The sequence below is a fragment of the Pelmatolapia mariae genome, linkage group LG10_11 (assembly GCF_036321145.2).
Source record: "Pelmatolapia mariae isolate MD_Pm_ZW linkage group LG10_11, Pm_UMD_F_2, whole genome shotgun sequence".
Classification (NCBI taxonomy): Eukaryota; Metazoa; Chordata; class Actinopteri; order Cichliformes; family Cichlidae; genus Pelmatolapia; species Pelmatolapia mariae.
In genome coordinates, this window is record NC_086236.1 from 16,561,135 (window position 1) to 16,581,470 (window position 20,336).

The 20,336-nt window shown below is 39.1% G+C and overlaps 4 protein-coding genes across 8 annotated transcripts; 3 read left to right on the forward strand and 1 right to left on the reverse strand.

The window, feature by feature from the left end:
• The first annotated feature begins 2,565 nt into the window (after positions 1-2,565).
• Positions 2,566-3,180, forward strand: LOC134635288 (claudin-4-like). Its single transcript, XM_063484685.1, has one exon. It carries the CDS (start codon positions 2,566-2,568, stop codon positions 3,178-3,180), a length of 615 nt encoding a protein of 204 aa, XP_063340755.1.
• A 6,323-nt stretch (positions 3,181-9,503) lies between these two features.
• On the forward strand, positions 9,504-10,136 carry LOC134637205 (claudin-4-like). Its single transcript, XM_063487567.1, has one exon. It carries the CDS (start codon positions 9,504-9,506, stop codon positions 10,134-10,136), a length of 633 nt encoding a protein of 210 aa, XP_063343637.1.
• Positions 10,137-12,460: 2,324 nt separating this feature from the next.
• Positions 12,461-13,441, forward strand: LOC134636190 (claudin-4-like). The gene has a single exon (XM_063486060.1). The coding sequence runs from the start codon at positions 12,461-12,463 to the stop codon at positions 13,439-13,441; it is 981 nt and encodes a 326-aa protein (XP_063342130.1).
• A 457-nt stretch (positions 13,442-13,898) lies between these two features.
• Positions 13,899-20,310, reverse strand: mettl27 (methyltransferase like 27). Of its 5 annotated transcripts, none has more exons than XM_063485155.1 (6): positions 20,022-20,310; positions 18,622-18,752; positions 18,000-18,128; positions 17,631-17,766; positions 16,695-16,790; positions 13,899-16,570 (listed from the first exon to the last, which is right to left on the reverse strand). In XM_063485155.1, the coding sequence occupies exons 2-6, from the start codon at positions 18,739-18,741 to the stop codon at positions 16,368-16,370; spliced, it is 684 nt and encodes a 227-aa protein (XP_063341225.1). In that variant the 5' UTR covers positions 18,742-18,752; positions 20,022-20,310; the 3' UTR covers positions 13,899-16,367. The 5 variants fall into 5 exon arrangements, with proteins under 5 accessions (XP_063341225.1, XP_063341224.1, XP_063341220.1 ...); XM_063485154.1 differs by having other exon boundaries at positions 18,622-18,755; XM_063485150.1 differs by having other exon boundaries at positions 19,928-20,310.
• Between the last annotated feature and the right edge of the window lie 26 nt (positions 20,311-20,336).

The window sequence follows — 20,336 nt, forward strand, 5'->3', positions numbered from 1 at the left end:
CTGTGAGGTTCACAATTCTGATGAAGTCTCACATGTATCAGTACTGATAAATAATCAGAATTATAATATTTCTGACTGTCTGAGGAAAATTGAATCGAATGGATTATAGAAATCAGTGATGATACCCAGCCCTAGTGAGCAGCCTAGGCCTGACAGAAGTGGATGTAGCTGTAATAAGAAAAGAACTATTGATAACTTTTCTGTTAAGTTAAGGCCTGATCCGTCTGAAATTCATAGCCAGTGCTCTGACACAGTGCCATCAATCTTTGAATGCTGAAAAAGCACAGTGTATCCAGAAAACACATTATATGCTGCAATAAATGCACTGCCCAAGTGTCCCCTCTCCCCACTGCTTTTCGGCAGCATGCAACAGTAAACAGGTCGTCAGAGGAGCCAAGATGATGATTAAGTTTAACATTTTCGACAATATTGACAAAGTATTTTAAGCACAAGATTGTTAGTTAATAATTTAGAAATTAATATTGTCTGTATGGACTGCAACTTCCCCCTCCCAAAAAAGTGCACATGTAAAACTGCGGTGTTAAGTGATGCGGTTGAAAAATTTGAGTGCGCCTAACTTTTGTGCCGGTGCGCCTAACTTTAAAAAGTTAGGCGCACCGGTGCGCCCATGGCAAAAAGTTAGTCTAGAGCCCTGGTCTGATGGCATGTGGGACAAAGAAGTTTTTAAGTCTGTTAGTTTTTGACTTTGGGAGAAGCAACCTGTCGCTGAATAGGCTCCTCTGATTGTGTACGACCATGTGCAGAGGATGCCCAGCATTGTTCATAATGTCCAGCAGTTTCTTTAATGTCCTTTTCTCTATAATGAAGTTGTGTGTGCTCCACACCAGGAATATATATTTTATTAGGTGCAGGAATAAACAACAAACACGAGAAATATTTACGTATAGGAGGAATAATTAGAAAACAAGAGAAAGGCACACTTTAGAGAATGGGATGCAGAGAGTTTGCAAGCAGTGCAAAGGACTTGGTCTATGTGTGAGTGGCCTGAGTGATAAGGGTTACTCAGATTGGGTCGTGTGTGGGCAGGGGTGGGGTGTGGGGAGGACAGTGTTTGTTAACAGTCTGAATGGCCCAGGGGAAGAAGCTGTTTTTGACCGACGGTCCTGGGTCGGTGACCCAGTGTTTTTGGTTTTGTACTTTTACTTTTGATTTTATTACGAAGTATGACTGTTTGTTTTGGTTTCTGTCCTAGTATTTCATCTTCCTAGTTTTGGTAGTACTTCCTGAGTTCTTGTTTTTAGGTTTTGTTATTTGGTTTCCCAGTGTTTATTCTGTGCTCCCTCTTCTCTGTGTTCCCTCTGTCTGTCCATGGTGTTATTTTGTCTGCTCATGAGTCTACATCTGTTTAGTTCCATGTCTCGTCTGGATCTCTCTGTCTGTCGTGTACTTCCTGTTTTACTTTGTAGGTCTGTGCCTTATGTGTATGCGTTCAGCTTTGTGCTCTCCCTGTCTCGTCAGTGTAATCAGCATCAGCCGTGTCTCCCAGCTGTTTCCTCTTAGCTCTGTTCACCTCTTGTATTTAGTGTCTGCGTCTTTCCTTGCTCGTTGTTGCATCGTACCCTTACTTCCACTGTGTGTTCTGTTTGCCAGCCTGCCAACCTGTTTAGTTTGTTCCCTACTCCCAGTTTAGTTAGTTTTTTGTTCAGTTTCTTCCCAGCAATAAAGCTGAGTATTTTGACTTACTTCTGCCTTCATGAGTCCTGCATTTTGGGTCCTCTCTTCCTGCCTGCCTGCACACAGCCATCACACTGGAGGTGTGGGACCAGATTTACCTGAGGCACCAACCAGAGGGCAGCAGGTCAAACACATGGTGAGCAGGTTGCAAGAGGTCACCTGTGATGGCCCTGGTTTTCCTGAGACAAGAGGTCCTGGCGATGGCCTCCAGGGGTGTCAGAGGGCAGTTAATGATTTTTTTGGGCAGTGTTAATTACCCTCTGTGCAGCCTTCCTGTTCTCAGTCCTGGCCCCTACGTACCAAACACCCAGGCAGTAGGAGAGCACGCTCTCCAATGAGGAGTGGTAAAGGCCAGCAGCAACTTCTGGTCCAGGTTATTCTTCCTCAGTTTACATACTGTAGTAGTCTGTCTGCCATATAAACTGGTGTCGTTAAGTTATTAGTTTTTGCTTTTTAAAATATTTTTCTGTAGTATTTGCTGGCTTTTAAGCATGTTTTCCAATATCATCCAATATGATCATTTACTACAGAAATTACACCATTGCGGTATAAAAAGTTCCTCAAAAATATATCACCACCAAATCTATAATGCACAAATTAGTGCAAACACACATACAATTATAAAAAAGCAAAAGGAAAAACAAATATAGTACCTTTAAACTTTACAATAAAGGTGACTGAAAAATTTGCAGTGTTTTTCTTAGTGTGTGTGTGTGTGTGTGTGTGTGTAAACCAGTCAGCTTCTCCTTTAAGAACAAAAAAATGCCCACACATATATAGATTAATTCCTGCTTAGCACTTTCACAATTAAATTACAGTACCCAAGAGCACACCAGCTTTCCACTTTGAATTGATCGACAGAATTTCATCATGACTACTAGTCTAAGGCAGCTTCTATGCTTGGCCTTGGCCACCATCAGCTTTGTGGGGAACATCCTCATCTGTGCTCTCCCACAGTGGAGAGCCACTGAAGTATTGTATGAAGTGGATCCCTTTGAATCTAACGTCACTATGTCTCAGATGTTCTTTGAGGGTCTATGGAAGTTCTGTGCATCAACCTCCAGTGTACTCCTGACTCGGTGCAAAAGGTATGAGGAAATGCATGTGTCTATAAGTCCAGACCTGAAGGTTGCCAGAGTGCTCATCGTCATTGCCATTATCACTGGTGTCTTTGGGATCCTGCTTGGTGCTGCTGGGAGCAAATTCATCAACTTTGAGTCAGACAAAAGGAAAAGGAGTAAAATGGCTATGGCTTCTGGAGTTGTTTGCCTCATTGCAGGCATCTTTGTGCTAATACCAGTTCGCTGGACCACCACCACCACCACCACTACCATCCAGAATAATTTCAACAACTTACTGCCTCATGTCTCTCTGAAGATCGAACTGGGAACCTCTCTTTATATTGGCTGGATCACCACAGCGCTTCTCTTTCTGGGTGGAGGCCTCCTCTGCAGCTCCTTTATCTGCAGGGATGAAACTGACTAAAAAATTATGTACTTCAACGCTCACTCTTTTTAAATATGGCCTTACTTATCTAAATTTGTAAAAAAGAAAATTGTGTTTTCTGTTCTGTGTCCAGTTCTGCTGATACAACCAAATTTCCCCTTGTGGGACAATTAAAGGATTAATCTATTCTATTCTATTATATTCTATTCTAAAAAACAAAAAACAAAAAAAAAACCCCATCAACTTAGCAGTCTGTTTGGAACAAGACAAATGTTTTATGACATTTTTTACTTTGGTTTGTCCTTGAATGACTAGAATAAGAAAATCTAAAATCTGATTAAAATAGGCAGAAATATTTGCAATTTGAGTGTGTAACTTGCTTCTGGATATTTTTTTTATTGTATTTTATATCATTATAGACATTTTGTCATCTTTATTATTTATCCTGTTTACTATAAAAATGTGGACACTGTTTTCCTTTTTTTATCTTTGCAAAATCAAAAGATCCAAAACTGTTATAAAGCATGACTGTATAGCCAGTGGTCTGGGCCTGATCATTGACTACCATTTCTTTATTAAACTGGTTCAGTATTGATGATTATGTTATTGATTTCCATTTTGAATATTTTACTGCAGAATTTGCTTGAATTAGAATGAAAACAAAAAAGCAGTTCAATTCATCTTTATTTACATAGACCTAAATCATAGCAATCACCTTAAGATGTTTTATATTCTAACAGACAGCCCCCTATAAGCAAGCTCTTGGCAACTGTGGGAAGGAAAAACTCCCTTTTAACAGGAAGAAACTTCCAGTAGAACCAGGCTCATGGAGTGGCGGCGATCTGCTGCAACCAGTTTGGGTCAAGGTGTCAAGATCTGCAAGGTGCAGACCATGTGGGACAGAGAGAGAATCCAAATGCTGACGTTTGCAGGCAGGAAGGAGTTAATTGAAGGCCAGCCGTTTATTCAGGCTGGTTGTCAAAAAAGTACAAAAATAAAAACACAAAACTGAAATGAGCAACTAAACAGAAAACCTAAACTTGGTAAAACACTAGAAACCTGAACTATTAGGAACTTGCAGACATAAGTGCAGGAGAACAGGACAGAGGAAAACAGACAATAAATTCCCTGAAGGGTGATTAGGGAAGTGGAAACACAAGGGAATACGTCAGGAATAAAAATTGAACACCATCCATATGAGACAAAGATTATCAAAATAAAACTACAAGCAGCATGAACACCAAGCTTTAGACAAGGACACGTGGGCTTGAGACTAAGGGTGCAGACACAAACTAAACACCAAAACACAGCAACACGAGCTGATTAACCAACCTTCAAAATCAAACAGAACCTGAACTGAAAGAGGTCACCTGAGAGACTGGAGTAAAAGACATGGACGAGGAGAGGAGAAACCCGAGTCCCGTGAAAGAAAAGCACAATAAAAAGCCAAATAAAAAGAAATATTTTTTAAACAAGGCCAAATGATAAAAACATTGTTGTGAGCCTGACCAAGAAGTTTTGGTCTTGGTCGGCTTAAGTGGTTGTATTTCTCACGCTATATACAACTGCAGTGAAACTGGTTTTCACACAGGATATTGTGTCTCTCATCACTGACTCCTGCTTTAGAAAAACAATCCGTATGCTGTCATTTTTCACATGCATTATACAGAGAGAGAAAGACCACTGAGCTCACACGTTAGATGACGTCGCTATGGTGTGACAATAGCTCTGAAATAATGGAATGCATTTTACACACAAATGGCGCATGCCTTCAAATCTGACCAATGCTCCTGTTTAGTGACAAACACAATGTAGTCTCTTTCTCATAATGAGTAAAATGCAAGTATTCATTCTTAACACTTTCCAGGCATGTTTTTTTAGTTTCATACTATCATCATTTTTTCCTGTAGGCTGCATTGCAATGACCCATAGGAACTAGGTGTCTGCATTTTTGGTTTTTGTGTCATGCTTTATTCTACACGAGCTGATTTGTTGCATGAGCTATACTTGGGCCCAGTTAGTTTGCCTATGAACGCTCACTCTGCAGGTCTTTCTGCAGCAGGTCTCTCTTTTGCTCACTGTCCTGATTTGGACACCAGCTTTCTAGACTACCTCTGCTCAGCTATAACCAGTGTTTTACTCTAAAGACCTAATGACATTTTGCTGTAATTATGTTGTATAAATAAATTACCATATACTAGACACTACCTTGTCCAGTCTCCCAATGTTTCGTTGCAATTTATGAGGCAGTTTTTGACAAATAGGAGCTTGTCTTTTGCAATTTAGCTTTCTGAAGTAGTTGGATATGCATCTGTAATGTGCTTGATAGCCAAAAACTGACTTCTTGTTTTGAAAGTGTTAATCAGTCATGTTAGCATCCATGTGGTTCAGCACTCTGTTATTGTGCAGCTTGTCCCGATAAAGGCACACTCTGCTTCACTGAGAGACTCTGACATGTGGTAGAGAGTAGAGAGTTCTAAGTTTAGGGTCTCAAGAGTTGGGAGTTCGTCCTTGTAATCGGAAGGTTGCCGGTTCGAGCCCCGGCTTGGACAGTCTCGGTCGTTGTGTCCTTGGGCAAGACACTTCACCAGTTGCCTACTGGTGGTGGTCAGAGGGCCTGGTGGCGCCAGTGTCCGGCAGCCTCGCCTCTGTCAGTGCGCCCCAGGGTGGCTGTGGCTACAATGTAGCTTGCCATCACCAGTGTGTGAATGGGTGGATGACTGGTTGTGTAAAGCGCTTTGGGGTCCTTAGGGACTAGTAAAGCGCTGTACAAATACAGGCCATTTACCATTTATTTGAGTGTCTGAGTAATTTCTATAACTGTTGAGTCCATTTAAGGAGCTAGGAAAGAAAAGTGTTTCTTAAAAACGTTTCATTTTGGATGCTTTCTCCGGCCCACAACATTCAATCTTGGTGATTTCATCCTTTGAAGCTCTATTTTCATCATGTATGTCAATAATTAATTGCACTCTACTGAAATTTTTGCTACAACTCCTCTAAAATGTTTAGCACATTGAACTGTGTAGTCCACAGTCTGCCTTTGTGTTTTGCTTTTAAACAGGAGTTAAGCAAGAGGATGCCTGAGGTACTAGTTGCATTAGATAATTAGCAGATGTAACAAAAATGTCTGCAGGTAATTGTGTTTGTTTTAAAGAATATTTTCATGCCGAGCAGAAATTTAAAGAGGTAAAACTTTAAAATGTATATTCTATCTTAAGAAACTGATATATTCACTGCATATTTGTACTTTTTTTTACTACTGTGTGATGAGTCCAGAATTTATTTCTATTCTTCATCATTTTCTTAAACTTTAAATTAGAGAACATAAGTTTCTCTCAGACACTGCACACTCTACATAAATCATTTCCATTTGTAGCTTAGACGCGTTTGAATATTCATTTTATATTTACAGATGGCTCACAAGCAACATCTTTGAAGACTATATTTACATTTTAGGAATTCTTTTGTTATGTAACCTGCATATGTGGTGCAAGAGATCATTTGTGGGGTCAGACGTTTTGATTCCACAAGCGACAAGTTCATTCACATCAAATGGTTTCTCCACTCTTCCAATATGATGACTAACAGCTATTGTGTTTTGTGAGATTGTTTTTTACCATTTCTATGGTATTCTATTCAGTTAAGTTGTGTTTTCTATTCTATTGCATCGTTTTTTTCTATTTGCTGTTGTTTTCTTAAGTTGCATTTTATTTGACCTTTCAGCTCCTTTGTAGTTACATAATTCATCAAAATTAGATTAGCTGCCAACAAATAAAGATTTGAATTTGCAAAATGAACCACTGAGTATATCCTGTTACAATGTGGGCAAAAACTGCCTTTGTACTACAAAGGAAATAAGTTCTAATAAAGTTCTAGCTAAAAAAAACAAAGAAAAAAAGAAACCCACACCGCACCCACACTGGAAATAGGTACATAAGATTTATTTATTTTCAAAGCTGACAAGTGTGCTGGGAGTGTAATTCTGGTCTGCAATCTAGGGCCCAAAGGCACAATGGCCAGAATTATCAGCCTGAATAGAAATTGTCAAAGGTGGTCACTCAGAGGAAGAAGAAGTCAATCATATTAGTTTTGCATCTTCTTAAGAGATCTTGACCCACTTTAATAGGCTTTGTGTTAGTGGGGAGTGAGTTTCCTCTCCAGATACTATGTGCTTTCATCAGGTTGGCCCCCTCTTAATTGCACAGTAGTTCTTTCTTCAACCAGCTACTCCTGTGCTCTGTGCCCCCTTGCTTCCTATTATCTCTCCACCAGATTTATCTTCTTCTACTCCTCCCTCTCTTCATCCTCCTTCTTCTTTGGTTCATAATGGCTGCTGACATCCAATAAGGTGCATTACTGCCTCCTGTAGGGTTCTGTAGTCATTTAATTTCACTAACCAGTGACTCTGCTTCTAGATCAGCAGAGTCAAAGACTTAGAGCAAAAACTAAGGTATTACTGTTTAAATTACATGTCATTTTCCTATATTAAGAAATCTCAGCTAAATGTGTAGTTAAACTTCTTTTCACAGACAGAAAGGGTAGTTTAACTGGTCCAGCGCACTTAAGATTTCAAATGAAATGTATGCGACCAATGACATAAAATTATTATCATGTTGATTAATCCTCTTATTTAGTCCCGTCACTTTAAGAGAACTCAATAGTCCTTCCATTGCTGTGTCAATGTCTACCCACTTCAGCATACTTTCTGCATTATAAGTACACGACCAAGTCAGCATAACTTCTGTAAAAAGTCTTGTCTTTCCCTAATGAATATCCTACGCGACAGAAGAACATGCTTAACTGTCTCGGTCTCATTCACATAGAACAGATTGATGTTTCCCAGTGTTTAATGCTTTGTGGATTAACACCACTTATCTCTCTAAGAAGTTGGACTTGGATCACAAGGGGTCAAGTAACTAGTCACAATGTTGGAGTCTTGTTCATTATCAGAACTAATTATTCTGTATACATACCTTTATTCGAACTTTGTGAACTTTTATACATATCACTGTACATTTTTATCTGTACAAAAGAACTTTGGTTGCTTATGTATATAGTACTACTTTGTGTCTATATTCCTCTTGCTATGAGAGCTGCATAACACCCAAATTTCTCATTCGTGGGATTATGAAGGTTTATTCTATTCTAATCTAATCTATTCTTTTCTATTCTATTATAGAGATGATCCCCAAATCCATTACAATCGGCTACTTTGTCTACCTTACTTCAAATAGCTGAAAGCTGGACTACAGTGGAATCTCCACTCCTACGTGGGTGTGGCCACAGAAGAGCTTAAAAAAAGCAAATGCATGCAATATAGTGCCAATACTTTGGTAGTTCCTAATACTAGTCATTTGGGGCAAGTGTTGGTCTCATAAAAATTTCAAAGCAATGTTAATCTTTTTCTTTCTTGAGTAATATCATGACACATATGAGATGATTTTGCTGTCACTGGTCACATGTATTAAGAAAAAATTTGGAAAAGAATGAAATGGCATTCAAACCATCTATTTCTCCTTACTAATTAGCAAGTCTATTTTCCATACAATTCCATAAAGGGAAATCAAAAGCTTCTAATTTTCTTTCCACAAATGTAGATTTGGTACTGTGTGAGATTTGTTTTTTGAGGGTGTTTTGGGTCCTCCAACCTAAGGAGGTCAGCACCTTATATGGCAACCCTAAGGGATTCGGCTGTGAGTGTGTGTGATTCCTAGATACACTTTAAAGCACTCTTTAAAACACAGCTGAGCTTGATAAATGCAATTTTTCATCTCACTCAGTCATTCACAAGAACAGACAGTTTCAGTGTAAAAACGCCTACATCTATTGACATCTATTAACCTATGAGCTACAGGTATCGGTTGACAATGAGCTCACTCTGAAAGTCATGTGCGTCATTTTTCTAGCATTGTTCATTTGGTAAATCCCTGTTTGGTATTTAGTATCACCCAAGTAAATAGTGTTCTCATAAATATGCCAGTTCGAAAAATTCCTTTTATTGTTTCACAGAACATAAAAAATTGATGACATTGGTGGTAATCTGTATTTCTGTGTAACTCGTTTTGGTGTTTTTTGTTGTTGTTTTTTTCCATTATATTGGCCTTTGTTATGCACATGAAACTGCTATCTTTTCTACAAGTGTTGAAACAAGCTGGTTGGGTGACATTTCTTCAATAACCTGTTTTGCCTTGCATACAGCACTAGAAAAACACCTCCTCTGTCACCTCCTTTAAAATTTTAACCACTGAGCAAGGAACTCACATCTCCTCTGAGTGATCAGCTGAAACAACTACCTGCTGAACTTTTGTTTCGCACACAAAGCTCTCAAGGACGCTCAATCTTTTTTCTTTGACGGGATCAACATGGTTGCTGGTTGTAGACAGCTTCTTGGTTTATTTTTGGGAGTCATTGGCTTTCTTGGATCGATCATCACCTGTGGACTCCCACTATGGAGAGTCACCGCTTTCATTGGTGCCAACATCGTCACTTCTCAGGTCATCTGGGAGGGTCTGTGGATGAACTGTGTGACCCAGAGTACAGGCCAGATGCAGTGCAAGGTTTATGATTCTATGCTAGAATTAGCTCAAGACCTGCAGGCTGCCAGAGCACTCACTGTCATCGCCATCATCGCTGGAGTTTTTGGGATTCTGCTTGCGGTGGTTGGAGGCAAGTGCACAAATTTTGTCGAAGACGAAGTGCAAAAGAGCAGAGTGGCAGTAGCTGCTGGAATTGTCTTCATCATTGCCGGCCTCTTGGTGCTTATTCCAGTCTGCTGGACCGCTAACACCGTCATTCGTGATTTCTACAACCCTACCCTGATTGCTGCACAAAAGAGAGAGCTGGGAGCATCTCTCTACATTGGCTGGGGAACTGCAGGGGTGCTGATCCTGGGAGGGGGCCTGCTCTGTAGCTCCTGTCCCCCCAAGGATGTCACTGATTATGACGTTAGGTACTCCAAGGCTCGCTCTGTGGATAGTCATAAGGAATATGTTTAGATAGCGAGCATTCTGCTGGATATCTTAAAGAGTCCACCTTTTAGAATTACAACGTCTGTGATTAAAATAAGTAGAAATATTTAGAGTATGACTGTGTAACTTAAGCTTTTTTTCTTCAAAATATACACACATGCAGTATTTTCAGCCTGTTTTTGAATATATCTGTTGTTTTTATGTTTTCTACCACCAGAATTTTTTTTACATTTTTATTTTCTGTTCTTTTTTATATCAATATGGGATACTTTCTTTCAGGGTTATGTCTGAAATCTGATGCTTGTTTAATTAAAACCATTGTAAATCCGTATTGACACCTTTGTAACTCTAGACCTCATTTTTTGACTGCTTTCTCTGTTAAACTAGTGGAATACTGATGGATATATATATATATATATATATATATATATATATATATATATATATATATATATATATATATATACATATCCATATATCTATGTATTATGGCTGACTGTATTGCAATAAAATTGTATATATGTGCATGTGACATTGCTTGTGTTTTTTTTTGTTTTTTTTAATTTCATCATAAGACGAGTTACACTAGTGACAAACAGTAAAGAAATTCAAACAGAAGATCTGGTTTTGCGAGTGTTCTTGAAAGAATCTTTACAAACAGGTTTTGGGACATTTCCTTCTCATCAAAGATCCTGAAAAACAGACACTGGATGTTAGCATTTATGTAATGCTATTTAGTATGAGTTCATTTCTTTATTTAGTTTTGTGGATTTCTGAATTAAACACAAAAATCACGATAAAAAATATTCTTAAATACAGCACTGAAAACTTGGCTCTTTGTATCTGATGTTAAAAAACATTTAAAAAAAATAATGTGTAGCATTTTTAGTGAACGCACATTAAACTTGACACAACCAGTGTGTCAGTTCCTTTAAAATCCTTATTGTCTCAGACAGTAGATATAAAGTTGAGCTAATTATAAATAGGAAGAGACTTTATTTAGTCCCACACGAGGGAAATTTGAAAGACAGAATGAAAAAGTGAATTAGAAATATACTAGAAATTTTTTTAAAAAAAGAATATTGTGCAAAAAATACTATACTATGTAGATATGTAGTATATACAGTAACATATATGTACATAATGTGCAGTGGGACCGATAGTAATACACATGTAATACACTTAAACAGTACTTATCCTATGTGGGTATTGTGCTCTCTGTTGAAGCACCTGTGATAGCTCTTCATCTTACACCATGGTAGTAACAATCTACTGCTGAAGGAGCTGCACAGGGACTCCACAGTTGTATGCAGGGGGTGAAAGGTGTTGTCCATAATGGACATTAGCTTGGCGAAAAATGATTTTGAGCTTGATGAAAAGGTTTCATTTTCTGCCACACAGGTTTACATAAGTGTGTGTTCTCTTGTGTGGTACGGGGGTTTTGCATATTTCGAACAGGTTTTTCTGCACAGTGTGCTATTCGAGTGAAACTCCTGTCCTGTCCTCTCCCAGGAAACTGTTCCACCCTCCTTCTGTTTCACATATTCTGCATGCGCACATTATTCAAATACATTAGTTGCGTGTAGAGGCCTCTGACCTAACACATGTATTAAGTTCTTAATCAAATTAAATCACCTGTTAATCAAATGCAGCATTTTCGCAGAGGTATTGTATGTGACAGATTAACATCAGAACAGACCGTTGGTAGGTGTTGGTTTATACCTCTGTTTCTTCTGCCTACTTCATAGCTGTTGTTTACAAAATGTTCTCATGAGGCAAAGATAATGAGCGAGGGTGATGTCATTGCCTATTCATTTTCTCTCTCTCTCTCTCTCTCTCTCTGTCAACTTCCACTCCTTTATTTTTTCTACAGAGTAGGTGTGGCACTGTCCACACCTGTCCAGTAGCACATAGGCTTCTGCTCAGGTGACAAAAAGAACGAATGCTCTCAGGTGCTGAAGTAAAAAGTAAAGAAGGAAGAGGCAGAAAGGCATGGTATAAAAGGGGAGGGACATATGCTGTAAACAAATGAAGTGAGGCTTAAGTAAGACACGCCTCGATCCCAGTAGCAAAAAACTGTAGGCAGGACAACAACTGAAACAGACTAGGCTCTCCTGAGATACATAGTTTACAACACTGCAACAGTAGCAGGAAAAGGTACGCACAGTACGCACATGTTGAGGAGGACTGACAAAGAAACACTCACAGAAAGATACAAGAGAAGAGCAACCAGAGGAAAAGACGAGCAAATGCAAAAGAGACTCAGCAGAAATCAAGAAAGGCAGCAAGTCACCTTTTAAAACTCTGCAAGGATTTTACAAAAAAGATTTTTTTTTCTCCAGACCTACATTATGGCCTCGATGGGGATGCAGATGCTGGCCGGCGCCCTGTGCCTTCTCGGTTGGGCAGGGGTCATCGTCATCTGCTTACTGCCAATGTGGAGGGTCTCGTCCTTTGTGGGTACCTCCATCGTCACCTCCCAGATTTTCTGGGAGGGTATTTGGATGGCCTGTGTGGTCCAAAGCACAGGTCAGATACAGTGTAAACCTTACGAGTCCCTCCTTGCCCTCAGCAGTGACATGCAGGCTGCCAGAGCTCTCACTGTCATTTCAATCACTGTAGGTGCAGCAGGACTCATTATGGCCTTTGTTGGAGGAAAGTGCACCCGCTTCTTGGATGAAACTGGAAATGGGGCAAAGGGCAAGATGGCTGTTGTGGCAGGAGCAGTGTTGATGGCTGCAGGTCTGTTCTGTTTGATTCCTACATCTTGGGTGGCTGGGGCTTTAGTGAAGAACTTCTACAGTGCCTACAATGATGCTCAGAAGAGGGAGATTGGTGCCTGTCTATACATTGGCTGGGGAGCATCTGTTTTGCTTGTTCTGGGAGGCGGTTTGTTCATCAGCTCTGCACGCCCCATAAAAGCCCATGACACAGAGAAGAGGACATCTGTGCGTTACCAGGTGGTTCGCTCCTACAATGGGTCCAACCTGGGGGGTTCTCATCGCAGCAGGGCGCCATCAGCAAAGTCACTGCCTATTGGAGTGGACTACCCCAGGCCTCATGGCTATGAGGGAGTGACTTCAAAGCCCCAGCAGTACCCAAGGCCTCCATCCTATCAGGATATGTCTGAGCAGGGCTCAAAAGAGGAGTCAGAGAAATCATGGGCACCTTCAACAAAGTCACAACTGAAAAAGGCAGACTCGACAAAATCGAAACACAGTGATGTACCATCTACAAAGTCTCAGCTGAAAGAAGGAGAAATGGAAGACACCTTATCAGTTAAGAGTGACGGGGAAGATTTATCCTCAAACCCACCAAAGACATACTTATAATATAATTACACATAATTAAATATGTGTAATTATGTTGACACAAAAGACAGTTTCCTATACTGCTATTTATAAGTTGCCTTTTCTTTGTTTGTGAGTGTGTACTGACTTTATTTGGGTATAAATATACTCCATGATGCTTCCTTTTTAAAGGATGAGATAGAAAAGTTCAGGAGTACATTTATCAACATACCAAAGAAATGTGTGAAGAATGCGACAGTTAACTTCTAACAAATTCCTATTTAAACACTGTTACTGTAAATGTGAAACATTAATTTGCTACCAGATATCTTTTTTTTTGGTGTTTACCTCAGACTTTTAAAGTTCTCGTTTAAAATGGGCAGCAGGGTTTTACCTTTGAGTAGACACATATTTTATTAGACACATACACATTATATATTATACATTAATTGAAAGCATTACATTATTGAATGTGCTCTTTGGTGAATATTTCTATGAAGAAATTCAATTATTGAAAATACAAAGTTTTGTTGTTTTGTTATTTTAATGATCATGAGATTTGGCACAGTGAAACGTCATTGCACTTTGTTGACTGATACTTTTGCATTTGCTGTTCAATAAATGACTGTGAGCTGATCTGAAAAGTATCCAGCTAATTTTTACATAATGTGAGGCATGAGGTGAAAAGGGGCCTTTTAGAATCCCCCTGGACTCTCAGTCCTGTTCCTGGCTATTAAAAGCCACAAGACAAACTGGTTTGGCAGAAAGTAAAGTTACAGGCAGGTGTGCAGTGTTAAAAGAGGAAGCATTGTGTGTTTGTTAAGGATTCAACATTTAGTTTCAGTGAATCATGCTTGTATCATGTGATCATGCATGTTGTTTTAATGACTTAGTGATATTTTATAGAAATATGCATCTGTCATGTTGTATCATGTACTAAAGCTTTCTCTAAGATTATGCCTGTTGCAAGCATGTCTTAAAGCATGTTTTAAGACCTGATATGACTTCACTTGTATAATCTACACTGTACTACAAAAGCATTGCACTACTCTACACATCACCAGATAAGCATCCTCTTGCCTTCCCAGAGCTCTTCTTACTCCTCAGCTTCAGCTCACATGGTTTTGCATTGACGATTGTCATGGTGATTTCAGTAGGCCATGCAAATGAATCTATCTGGTGGTAACAGAAGTTGTTTTTTGAGCGACTCAGTAGGTAACCTGGTAACCTTTTTCTGCAGAAAGCAGGAAACATGATTAGGAGTGATCATATTTTGTATTGCAGATTTTCCCTCAAGCAACATTTGCATGAAAGGGCTGAAAATTCAGTATGATTAAAACAAACAAAAAAAAAGTGGCTAAACTGGATTTTACCTGGTCTGTTGACATTGCACAGCTTTCTCATGACAGCAACAGAAATGTGACTAAAACTAAGAGCTCAAGAAATCTCAACCACATCACAAAATTCTGCAGAGGTGAAGGAAAGTGAGATTGAAAACAAGATAATCTACATATGTAAACTGACCTTAAATCAACTTTGCATCATGCAAAACTTGACAGCCTGCAGACAATCTCACAACCTTGACATTGTCAAACAATTAAACATTCACACATCCAAGAGAAAGAGCAAAATTAGGACTTACTATTAGGGCAAAAGGTAGGAAATGACTTATATATTATTTGCTTTTTATTCCAAAGACCTCTTCAGCTCATAATGCACTGCGATAAACCCAGAGAGAAATATGACCAATAACAAAATGGGTGACTGATAAGCAGTCATCCAGCCAGAGCCTACAGATGGATAGTGCATGCAGAGCAGCACTGCTATATCAGAGACAAAGATGTGAAATTTTCTGCATAAATGGACTAGCAGGAATACTGAGTGATACTTTAAACGTTGTTTTTTTTTTTTTTTTTTTAAAACAACATTTGATACACATTGCTGTTTTGTCCTTCAAAAAATGCAGCATGGTTCGAGCTTGCTTACACTGCCACCTGTTCTCCTTTTCTTCTTCTCTCTGGCTCCCACCCGCAAATCTTTTTTTTTTTTTTTTGCTCTATAGCCAATTCATACACTCTAGGCTCACTCAAAAGTTATTTATTACATTTTATTGCATTCTTGTGTTTGTCTTTAGTCTAATACAATGTAACATTTGAAATAAAGGAAGGAGGGAAAAAAAAGTTTTAGTTTAACTTTTTTTGTGATTTGTGTCCACTACTGGATGAATGGAATGGAATAGATGAATAGGCTGGGTCTCACAAGGATATGAACACTGGTTGTATGTCTTCAAAAATGTAAAATTTTAGAAATCCAGCCCAGTGACCCAAGCAAGAATTTAGAGATTCACTGCTCAAGACGTCCATATGAAATGCACACTGACCATTAGGCTTTCAGTCACCTAAAACTGTATCTGATGCTGTATATAATATTGTTAAACTGGGTCAGGTCATTGGTAAAACATCTACACTTCATCTTGGTTGCTTAACATAAAATCCACCGTGGTGGTGTACATAAGCATATTTGTCCAATTTCTCATCAACTTGACTAGTTTTAAAATTTAAAACAAATAGCAAATAAAGTTTTAAGCACAAAGGGGATAGCCTAACATTTGAGCCAACTGAATCACCAAATTAGAAAATGCAACCTCATAAACTCACTTATTAGTGGATGGCAGATATTAATGCACAAGAGACACAGTTACAGACACAAGTTATACAACCATTTATTTAGAAAATGGTTCATTTACTTTCAATAAGGAAAAGTCTGTTACTCAGTTGCAAGATACGCATTTGGTTGAAAGCAGCTTTCCATCTTTGAGCCTACTTAATTCTGCAAATGCAAAAATCAAGCCTTCCTTTTTAATCTTACGTCAATTTTATCCAGTTTTTGTTTCTTCTCTAATAAGTCTATTTTGCACCTTTGCTGGTGTGATTTTAAACCACCATACACTTTTGTGATATATGTATAATTATAGTTTCTTGTAGAGATATACAGCGCCAGATATGTAGCCATCCTCGTACTCCGACACAGCTCTCTCCCAATTTTCCACCTCTGTGACCTCTACACAAGTCCAAAGCCCCTCGTTCTCCATCTGCCTGAGCTCAGAGTCAAGAAAGCCTTTGTACTCCAGATTGTCCTGGTTACTTCTGGTAGTCATGCAAATGTAGCCACCTGGTGGAAAGAGGTGACAGTGCAGTAAGTGATGAGAGCTCATCTTCAGTAAAGTGATGGGAGACTGTAGGTCAGACAGCACTGAAACAACAACAACAAAAACACAACAAAAACATATTCACACCTGGTTTGGTGGACTTGCACAGATCTCTGACCACAGCAGGAGGGACATGACCAAAACTTAGTGCTCCAACAATCACAACCACATCAAACGAATCTACTACAAAAGGTAGAAAAGGGGAATTAGTGCTTTAAGGATAAGGCATGTAGGCTTGGACTTAAAACATGGACATAATCTTTTAACATGAAAGTATGTCCTTATAAATGGTAAATGGCCTGTATTTGTATAGCGCTTTACTTAGTCCCTATGGACCCCAAAGCGCTTTACACTACATTCAGTCATCCACCCATTCACACACATTCACACACTGGTGATGGCAAGCTACATTGCAGCCACAGCTGCCCTGGGGTGCACTGACAGAGGCGAGGCTGCTGGACACTGGCACCACTGGGCCCTCTGATCACCACCAGTAGGCAACGGGTGAAGTGTCTTGCCCAAGGACACAACGACCGAGACTGTCGGAGCCGGGGCTCGAACCAGCAACCTTCCGATTACAGGACGAACTGCCAACTCTTGAGCCACGATCGCCCCTATATGAGGACAATGACCTCATTTGACAGCATGACACAAAATTCATAATTTAACAACATATAAAACACTTTCTTGAGCAGAAATAAGGACAATTTCCTAATATGAGTACACAGGGTTACAATGACAATGACATAGGAAAGCAATAACAGGTAAGTGTTGTATAAAATATAAAGATAAATAATATCATATGACAATAACAGTAATTCTTTTACTTTTTAAAATTATGATTTTAGATTTTATAACAATTAAAAAACCGTGAAAACAATCACTTGAAATGCGACAATTTTAAAATAGCTCTGAAAAATAGAGGCACACAAGCGCTAATTAAAAGCATCTTACCTGAGAACCGAAAATTAAATTACACAGTAATTAATGACTTGGATGAAATAATAAAAAAGCTTTAAATACCCCACTGGATAGGCAGTGGCTCATCTCCCAGCATGATTTGCTTCGAATCCTGGTACAACCCGCTCTGTCTTGCCAACTCCAACATAGCTTTGCTTCCATCTATACCCACAAACTTTCCAAATCCAAGTTTCTTCAACTGTGCAACATGTTTAGGTTGTTATCAGACACATTGTTATTAAGTTGTAGAATCAAGAAAGAAAAGGTCACCACATTATAAGAAATTTCTAGACATTTATTTAGACTGAAAAAGATCAAATATCAACAATGTTTTCAAAAAAGGATTTGTCAGATATTAAATTGCAAAGCACTTCATTAAGACTGCACATTTACAGTTTCTCCCTGAGGCCATCTGTTCTTTTTCTATTTTACCTGTGTGGCCACCAGTCCTGTACCACAGGCCACATCCAATACGACGGCACCTTCACGATCTCCACTGAAATGGGAAGAGATGCAGTTTGCTGCCAGAGTTGGTGCACGGTAATCCAGGACAGCCACATCCTACTCAAAAACATGAACAGTTACCCATTAATTATGTATGAAACACATACATAACATTGTTCCATCATTTAAATCCTATAGAACTGTAATTTGTACTCTTTTACTTTATATTACATAGGTAACAATAAATTTCACGACATTGTATTTTCAGATGCATTTTCTTCTTATAATAAACTTGCACTGTGCTAACAATTTCTTTTATTTACCTGGAAAAAAGTACCAATATTTTTACTATTATCCATTAGATAGCCATCCAAAAGATTAGTACGTGTCAAACATAGCTAAAAAATTACAGTAGACTAAAGGTTATACCAAACAATACAGCAGAGTGACAAATGTAACATTAGTGCCTAAAATTATAACAATACAGACAAGATTTAAGCATGTAAACTACAAGGAACTAGAATAGAAAAACAAGCCATATAGGCAGTGATGTGGCTAATAATAAAAAACAGCAAGTATTAGTAAAATATAAAAGGTAAGGTTATCTCACCTGATCATAGTTCTCTGCCCAGGAGTTGTAGAAGGAGACCTTGTCCCTTGATGTTGTATTTTTATGAGCTGATAGAATAACTGCTTTCACATTTTCAAATGTGTTAGCCACAGCTGACATTATATACACACCTGCTGAGAAGAAACAAACATAGGCCGTTTATCAATGCCCAAGTACGCGAGTACGTACTCGCGTTCTCGGTGAGTACGTACTCGCCGAGAACGCACGGGAGTACGTACCCGCCGAGAACGCGAGCACGGACTCGCGATATGTACAATTGGAACACCAGCGTACGTGATGATGTCACAGGTCCGGAGTTTTTACTGCCGTCCCCTCTTAATTTAACTGTGAGTAACATGTTATGAAGCTTAACTTTAATCACAGCCAAACCGGTTTACTCAGGAACAAATAAAACACTGAAATAGATCACTTCTAAATGTTAATGTTTGGTTTAAGTGACTTATATATCATTTTTAACCTCAGTAGTGAAACCTCTATTAATAAAAATAGTGTACATGTACATACGTGTACATACCTTAATAAAAACAAGCAGGTGAGATGTTAGAACGCTTTTATTTCTATTCTAGTGGACACTCAATACTATAGACAACTGCTGGAGTTTCTTTAACCTGAGTAGTGAGACGTCCGCGGGGGGGGGGGGGGGGGGTTGAAAACGATGTGCCGGGAGTCCGCTGTTGAGTTTTGGACGAAATGCATTCTGGGATATATAGCTGTCCCAAGTCCACACCGATGCATGCTCGATGAAACGGGCGGATCGAGAACACATCCGGGACTTTTTCGCGTTCTCGGCTTGATGCGTACTTCGAATTGGAACAGTACTTGGTCTCCGACTGATGACGTATCACGAGTACACGAGAACGCAAGTACGCACAAGTACGCATATTGATAAACGCCCAAAGTCAAGCAAAATCATAACAACAAGAGACTCCAAGTGTGCATACACATTACAGAAACAGTCTTCATATACAGGCAGCGTACATTCTTTGGTTCATTTTCTAGCAAATTTAATTTTTTGTTTTGAGATTTTAATTGCTCTGTCAGTCATCATAAATGTAATTTGTTCGTCTACTCAACAGATCTGTTGACTACTTTCACATTAGCCTAATTAAAGAGCAAAAATGAATCAAATTTGGAAACTAAAACCAGCATACGTTTGTCTGAACAGACTGAATCATTAATCAATTAACACAACAGCTGCACATTATTATCATTATTATTTTTATTGTATTATTATAACTTCTGCAATGTAGTAAATAACACGGACTCTTTCGGCTTGCACACTCACTTGTCTGATTTCTTTTACGGTTGTGGAAGACACAGTCTGCTGCTATAACATATATGTATACGTGTAAAGATGAAGAGACAGGGCGCCAGTTTACCAGCGGTCGTCTCCCTGGATCTTTCTTCTTTCTCCGTTCACACTCCAACAATAAAGAAAGGACTAACACTGCAGCAAACTAAATCGGGGACACCGAGAGCCTGTGCAGCAACACCAGGAAGCAACCAATGACTGTAGAAAAGAACGGGCTCCCTATTCCCTCAGTAAAGTCTTTCAGGGAAAGAGGCAGCTTTCTCGCTTTCTCTGCTCTTTTTCCGCCATGAAGAGGCGTTTACATTCTTTCAGATTATTTTCTTTTCTTATACATTTTATTTTATAGTACGTGATCTTTGCTAGCTGCTGCATTCACGGCCAC

What these genes read in the sequence shown, in the direction of transcription:
- LOC134637205 (XM_063487567.1), top strand. Translation starts at nt 9,504, where the DNA reads ATGGTTGCTGGTTGTAGACAGCTTCTTGGTTTATTTTTGGGAGTCATT.
- mettl27 (XM_063485155.1), bottom strand. Translation starts at nt 18,741, where the DNA reads ATGTCAGCTGTGGCTAACACATTTGAAAATGTGAAAGCAGTTATTCTA. An exon ending in GGGCAGAGAACTATGATCAG is followed by an intron (nt 18,129 to 18,621) that starts GTGAGATAACCT and finishes GTTTTTGAGTAG; the next exon opens with GATGTGGCTGTCCTGGATTA. An exon ending in GTGCAAGTCCACCAAACCAG is followed by an intron (nt 16,571 to 16,694) that starts GTGTGAATATGT and finishes TCTTTCCACCAG; the next exon opens with GTGGCTACATTTGCATGACT.
- LOC134635288 (XM_063484685.1), top strand. Translation starts at nt 2,566, where the DNA reads ATGACTACTAGTCTAAGGCAGCTTCTATGCTTGGCCTTGGCCACCATC.
- LOC134636190 (XM_063486060.1), top strand. Translation starts at nt 12,461, where the DNA reads ATGGCCTCGATGGGGATGCAGATGCTGGCCGGCGCCCTGTGCCTTCTC.